Source organism: Octopus bimaculoides, chromosome 2 (genome assembly GCF_001194135.2).
Source record: "Octopus bimaculoides isolate UCB-OBI-ISO-001 chromosome 2, ASM119413v2, whole genome shotgun sequence".
NCBI lineage: Eukaryota > Metazoa > Mollusca > Cephalopoda > Octopoda > Octopodidae > Octopus > Octopus bimaculoides.
This window is the reverse complement of record NC_068982.1, coordinates 131,185,372-131,193,316: the sequence shown is the minus strand read 5'-3', so window position 1 is coordinate 131,193,316 and position 7,945 is coordinate 131,185,372. Positions and strand designations below refer to the sequence as shown.

At 32.0% G+C, this 7,945-nt stretch overlaps 1 protein-coding gene across 2 annotated transcripts in view; it reads left to right on the top strand.

Annotated features, from left to right (window-relative positions):
- LOC106867959 (hyccin) overlaps window positions 1-7,945 on the top strand; it is a 327,707-nt gene that overhangs the window by 156,481 nt on the left and 163,281 nt on the right. For both annotated transcript variants that reach the window (XM_014913039.2, XM_014913040.2), the window contains one exon: window positions 3,472-3,552. In XM_014913039.2, coding sequence (XP_014768525.1) covers window positions 3,472-3,552 — 81 coding nt within the window. The remainder of the gene's footprint in view (window positions 1-3,471; window positions 3,553-7,945) is intronic.

Genomic DNA, 7,945 nt, shown 5'->3' with positions numbered 1-7,945 from the left:
AATTCTCATGCATCCTTATTTTTCCAACCATTATATACATGAACTACCATTGAACTTTAAAAGCTCAAAGACAATATAATGTATTGGTATATTTATTTTTTTATATATTATTTTCTTCATTTTGTACTTCTTTGTAAAAAAAATTTTCATTCTCCCTCTAGAAAATTTACTATGCAATGAAAGCCGGTTAGAAATCTTTATTAAAATATGCTTCCAGTTTAGCATTCTGCCTTATTATTATTTTTCATTTTCCTATTTTTCCACGTGCGGTTAACACAACCCCACTATTTACTGACTTATATATATATATATATATATATATATATATATATATATATATATATATATATATATATATATATTTATAATTGTAATCATCATACTCCTGACAAGAATCTATGTTCAACAATTTCTAACAAACTCTCAGGAGGACTCCCTACATTCTCCAAATCATTAAATTTATAGCTTGAAGGTTAGCTTTCTCTCTTCAAATAATAATGACAACAACAACAACAATCATTTTAACTCTGAATAGCTACTACACTCTCAACAATCTCAATATAGAAGAATACTATTAAACAGTATTCTTCTTCACGCAATACACCCATACTGACAAATACTTTTCAATAGCTAGACCACTGATTGGTTGCATAGTCCTGGCCTCTTCTATTATAACTAAATTGACTGCTGGTCCTCTGAAGTTTGCAACCAACTTGATGATGGTACACACACTATACTCTTTTATTGCTTCTGTACTTTACTGCAAAACTTTGTTTGTCTACTAATGTGGATATTTGTTGTTTTTTGTTGTGCTTTTCTTCTATTAATTAATCTATATTAAGTACAGATAAGCCTTACCTAGCTACATGTCTTCCACAGTTCAGGATAGCATGAAAATAAAAACGGCCATGGGGATAGCCTTCAGAAGAGATAAAGATTATCAAACCTGAATTGTCTAGTGTTGTCATTAATTCCCAACCTCACATCCTCATTTTCATTTTTAGTCCATGTTACTACACAAACAAGCATGATAAATACAGTTAATTGTTTAGAATTTTCTTAATCTAGAGTACCTATCACTGATTGATTAACCTTCCTGACAAGGATGTTATTCTTTTTCATTTTTCATTCTACATGTAGATCAGGTTCTTTAACTCTTTTAGATACGAGAGTTATCAGCTTCAGTTATATATTGTATGGTCAGATTTTCTCAGTAAATGTTGAAATTAGTTGTTATGGATCTAATTTCTTATAATTTCTAGTCTGTTTATTGATATATCAGTTGCTCCTACAAATGTGAAATCTCAGAGGACAGTGAAACAGAATCTATAAAACTGTGGGTCTTAAAAACAGAAATAAATACTCTCTTATTTCAGTTAATGGAAGCCAGTTTGAAACTTTTCTTAGTAGTACTAATCCTATTAGGTATGGCATGAACAATCTTCTCATTTCTATTCTGCTAAAATAAAGGCAGACTGCAGACCACCAGACTAGAGGATTTACTAAATCTAATGTGATTTCTCACTGAGCTAAATCTTGCCAGGGTCAACTTCCCTTTTCAGTCCCTCTAGGTATTATGATAAATACTTTAAATGTGAGAGTTAGTTTTTATGGGAATGATTAAAAATGATATGTTTGTCATTTGTTGAATCTGTGTTGCAAATGTTACATGATTTGGTGTGTCCAGTGTTAAAGTCAGTATCTCTTAGTAGTAATACTACTTTCTAATGATAGGGGTGGACGACACCATAGAATCTAAGAATTCATTGCAGGTTGACAAGAATTTCTTTGTGTAGAGCAGTGGTTCTCAACTGAGTCTATATAACCCTTGGGGTGGGGATACATGTAAGATTTTGCTGTTAATATTTATGTGCTTTAATTGGTTATACTTCTATAATACAGAAAATATTGTAACAATTTTTTTTTTGTATGATTCCTAATAATATTTCATTATAAAAATATATGATTTTTTAAGCATTGAATGGCTGTGGGGTTCACTTGAGTAAAATAGGAATCAAAGAGGTCCATTGGTAAAAAATGTTGAGAACCAATGGTATTGAACAATGATTCTCATCCAAGGGAAATTTATTTCCTATAGGCAAAAATTTTGCATGACTGGATGTAAATGATATCAGATCATGCATAGCTGTATTGTTAAAAAATTCACTTAGCAACCATGTGGTTTTGGGTTCAGTCTCTCTGTGTGATACCTTGGGCAAGTGTTTTCTCTAACTTAACTTATACCAAAGTTTTCTGAGTGAAATTGTATGGAAGTCTTTCATGTGTGTTGTATGTGTGTTTATGCTTATGTCTCAAGACTTATTGGCTTGACAACATCAGTCTTAAAAATAGTCCTTTTTATTATTGGCACAAGACCTGAAGTTTTGGGGGAGGGGACTAGTTGATTGCATCAACCCCAGAATTTCACTTGTACTTAATCTATTGACCCCCCAAAAGGATGAAAGGCAAATCAACCCTGGTGGTATTTGAATTCAGAATGTGAAGACATATGAAATACCAGGAAGCGTTCTAATGATTCTGCCAGCTCACTGCCTTAAAAATAGTGCTTGGTTGGATATGGCTGACTAAACTTTTAAAAGGCAGTACCACAGTATGGCTGAAATTCAATGACTGAAATTAGTAAAAGAACATGAGTCAGTTTACAAAGTTGATTAAATTATATTTTTAAAGTTACACATCTTTTTGTTTCAGAGGTGGGAGATTACTAGGAAATTGTGACAAATTGTATTAATTGCTCTATGTTTATTTAGGTCATATTTTTTGTGTGGGAGTAATGAGGTTGAATTGTGAAATACAGCAAGATGAGGGAATAAATAAAAGAAATAGGCTGAGAATCATTGGTGGTGTGCTTAACCCAGTTGTAGTTGTAACATCTGTGACTGTTGACCATCAGCAGTACCACCAATGGCATATGCTATTGTATGTTCTCTGCAGTATCTAATAGAAGGTGAAATGGCTGTGTTGATTGCCAACAGGATTGTCAATCCCCTATGAAATCACTATTCTGACATGAGGCTATTGGGTTTCTAAGCAAAACACTTTCTTCTATGTGTCTCAGTTATCAACTGTGAGAACAGGCACCGACTCATATGAGAATGTTGACTGAAGTTCTGTCCAGTAAAAGATATGTTTCACACCATAAAACAGGAACTAAACATTGGGTCTCAGGGTCAGGAGATATTTCAATTCATTCTCTCTCTCTTTCTCTCTCTCTCTCTCTCTCTCTCTCTCTCAAAACATTCTTTACAAAAAAACAATGATATGCCTGCCACCTACCATCTCATAAAACGAAATATTTGATTTCTGTATGTTGTACAACTACTATAATATATTTCTCAAATAATAAAAATAGGACAGTGGAATATTTATATTAGTCCTAATATTATTTTTGTTTTTTGTTTTAATAATCTTAATGTTATTTTAAATTAGTTTTTGTTTCTCTCTTTGCAGGAGATTGTATATCCTGATGGCAGCCCCAAAATTAAAACCTACAGGGTTCCTTCGTTGGCACAACCTTCAGTCTACCATGAGGTAAAAACCGTCATGGATCTTTTTATTTCTTAATAACTTAATTCTTAATCTACTAATAAGTATTCTGATTTCATTCCTTGCATTCCCTACATTTGTGAGAAATTCACTCAACAGTCTTGAAGTACCAGTTCATTTATCTTCATTTTTTTTTATTGCCTTGTCTTAAAATAAAGCAATTTCAAATAATAAATTTTATCTTTTTTATCTATTATCATAATAATAATAATAATAATATAGAATTATTATTATTATTATTACTATTATTATTTGTTACTTTTGATGTATATTATGTATGCAGTTTCTTTTTTAGAGATAGTTACCCAAAGCTATAATTGATTACACCCAAAAATTTAAACTCCCAAGCTGCTATTAAGAAGTCTAAAAAACTTTTTTTCTCTCCTTTTATGAAAAAATAGTTGATAGTATATTATTTCAGTGCCTAGGCATATCACTTTGATTTCGTTTTTCTCTCTCCAGTTTTTTAAAAAATTCTTTATTGCAATATATTAAGAGAGAAGCAGTGATCTCTGGTATCATAGAATCTATGCTACCCTAATTGGAATTATTTTTTTCAAAGAACTGTTATTCATTTCCCCACCAGCTTTTTCCATTGTAGAATAGGTAGAATAAATATACCCATAGAACAGGCAACCACACTCTGGTTCTCGGTTGTTGCTAATGATTAAAATATTCTCTTGATGGAATACTATGAACACCATTTTTATAGAGGAAAATATGTATACTTTTTCAACTTTTCAAATATGGGAAAAGGGGTAACGAAAAGTTCGACCAAGGAAGAGAAGTATGGTTTAAACATACTGTAGTACTGAACTGGGTACAGTATCTTCAGGGTGGCCAAGTTGTTTGATTAGGAGAGCACCTCCACCTACTTACATGTATATTATGCTTTAGAGTTGTAACTTTTTAAAAATTATAATTAAGATTAATATATAGGTACAGACATGACTATGTGGGTAAGGAGTTTGTTTCTAGGCAATGCTTTATGAGTAAATTTAGTTGACAGAAATCCATCACTGTGCGTGTGTGCATGTGTTGTGGGTGTGTATGTATACATGTAGTAAGCATGTGTGGACGCATCTATATATGTATGCTTATAGGTATCTATGTATATATATGTAAGTAAATGTGTGGATGTATATGCATGTTTGTGTTTAGGTTTGGGCTTGTTGTCCCACTGCTTGATAACCAGTGTTGTTTTGTTTACATCCTGTAACTTAGCAGTTAGGTAAAAAAAAAAAAGTTTAACAGAATAATTAAAGGAGGTTGATTTGTTCAACCAACCCTAAAAGGCAATGCTCCAGCATGGCCTTAGTCTAATGACTGAAGCAAGTAAAAGAGGTACATATTCTATATTGTCTATTCCTGCATCTTAGAGTATAGTGTTTTAGGTAAAAAAGCACCAAAACCCAGTATTATGTTGAGAGTCGCAAGCACCTCACTGACTAAGTTTGGCCATCATTGCCACATGGCATATTGATTTCCCCACCAAAAAGCAAAAAGGATTCATTAGCTGGACAGAGACCAATTTTGTAAAGACAGCAGCAGTATAATTAGTTTAATTGATACTAGTAAAACTAGTACATAAGCACTACTGCAGACAGATCAAAGACTGTCAGTTTTAGCATAAATTAGGTGGTAAACTAGATATTGTAAATTTAATCATAAAAGGTCATTGACTCTGTGAAAATATATATGTAATTAAAAAAGCATGTTTAATTATTTATTGTGTTCTCAACCACAGAAATAAGCATAGAAAAGTGATTAAGACATAAATATTAGGGGTTATCAATCTCTAGCCAAATAAGCAAGAGACACAACCTCTAACATTTCTGGAATCTTAGCTATCATCCGAGGAAATATAGCCTTTGCTCGTTGGCAGTGCAATAACTAGGTTATTATAGAGAAATGTTCAAAAAGAAAAAAAAAATGTTAAGCGCATTTAATCCTTCAGTGGTTATCCAGATGAGGAAAACATAGAAAATAATCAAAACTACCTTTATATTTATTAATTAAATACACAGTCAGTATCTCTCTATAATTATATTATTAATTAGTCTCATTTCCTGTTGCCACTCAATTGTTTCTATGAATATTTCTATATAGTAACTAGTCGCTACACAACCAGCAAGCAATTTTGAATGCTATACTGCTGCTGACGATGGCTAAATAGTTGGAACTATTCAAAGTTTCATCCTTTCATACTTGACCAAAGAGAATACTGTTAGCATAAACCTATGTATTTTTATTTCCTAATCAATATATTTAACTTTAGTGAAATCATTTCTGATTTTGAGAATATAGTCAACTCTTTTTTAAATTTTTTAAAAATTTTGTTAAGCATTTAACACAGCTTGCTACTAACTTTACCAAATCATATCTTCTGTTAGATGTAAAGAGAAAATGTGTAAAGGAATATAAAAAAAAAAAAAACATATCTCACTACATAAACTACATATTTGTTAGGTGAAGATCTCCAGATCTGCACTTAACAAACACATAACTTGCATTTTTTGAATGTTGATCAGGTTTTGATAAATCTTAAATGATCTTATTTTAGATAGTAACGTTACTTTTACATATTAGTATTGACTCTAGGTTGCCTCAGTTTTATTCTAGTATTATTATTTGCCAGTATCTTATTAGATTTCTTCATAAATTTTGACATGAAAATATATTATGAATAAAGATATATAGTGCCTGTAGACACAAAGGAATGAGAAAAACAAGAAACAAAACTTCAACAAGAACACTTTATCACAGTAATATAGGACCTAGATTATAGAAATGTTGCAAACAGAACTAAGTTCAGCTACGGGGTGGGAATAAACAAATAAATTTTTTAAAAACTTTATTTTATTTTACTTTTTATTTACTTAAAATGCAAATAAGTCAAGATATAAGTGAAGCAGTTCCAAAATAGTTTTAGCATTATTGCTAAGTTTAGACTAGAATTATTGCTGTTTCAATCTTTATATTTATGTCAAGTAGAATAAGTTGCCTATTGATTTTTATCTACATTTCATTTTTCTTCATTTATATTAGATAAATGTATTGAATATTTTGTTTAAAAAAAAATCATTTTCTTCTTTTTTCTTTCTGCTCAGGAAATAGAAATAAGAGATATCTAGAACAAATTGTTCAATTCTACCCCATCCCCCATGTGTAATATAGTTTATATCTGAATTTCTGAATTTATATTCTTACCTTGGTATCCTAAAAATCTTATTGAATTGTTGCAGTAAAACTATTAAAAACAAAAAAAAAAAAAGTGAGTGTTCAAATATAGTCCGTGAATATACTCACAAACTAATTTTTTTCAATGTAGGCACATATACATATATATACATACACACACACACACACACACACACACACATCATATTTTGATTATACCATTTTGTCAAAGAAAAAAGTGCATTTGGTTATTAATGTTATCTGAGTTCCAGCTGAGTGTGAGTATATATACCTCTGTAGCTGTGACTTAGAATCCAAGAGATTGCTTTCAATACTCTGTATATGTGTGTGTGTGTATATAGCAAGGTTGTTGCCAGTGCTGCAGGACTGGCTCGTGTGCAGGTGGTACGTAAAAATCACCATTTGGTTGTGGCCGTTGCCAGTACTGCCTGACTGGCCCTTGTGCTGATGGCACGTAAATGCACCCACTACACTGTCGGAGTGGTTGGCGTTAGGAAGGGCATCCAGCTGTAGAAACTCTGCCAAATCAGATTGGAGCCTGGTGCAGCCATCTGGTTCGCCAGTCCTCAGTCTAATCGTCCAACCCATGCTAGCATGGAAAGCGGACGTTAAACGATGATGATGATGATGTATATGTATGTATCTGTATGTGTGTGTGTGTGTGTGTGTATATATATATATATATATATATATACACACACACACACACACATTGCAGACTTCCAATATAGCGGAATTTAACAATGATATAGTCATTTGTGAACTAAACCCCCATATTTTGTATAATATATAGATATATAGTTAATTGAAAAAAAAATAACTGAGAAAAAGAGAACAACAAGAAAAAAAACAACAATGCAAGGACGTGATACATGCAAAGTATTGATAAGATGCTCAGAGAAGGAAAGAAAGGGAGTTTTACATTTCAAGCAAAGCTCTTCTTTAGAAACAGGAGACACAGGAAAGTCCAAGCGAAAATGACACCAACAATAATAACTTTTTGTTCAAGTGGGATACAGATCATGCAGTTTGTGACATATCATTTCCTGATAGATTTTATCAAAGACCTTTGCAAAGTCGAGATATATCACTTCCATATTTGAGTGGTTGAGCAGCTGTTTCAGCACCCAGTCATAGTATTGTAAGAGCTGAGTCAAGCAACTTCTTCCTGGTTGGA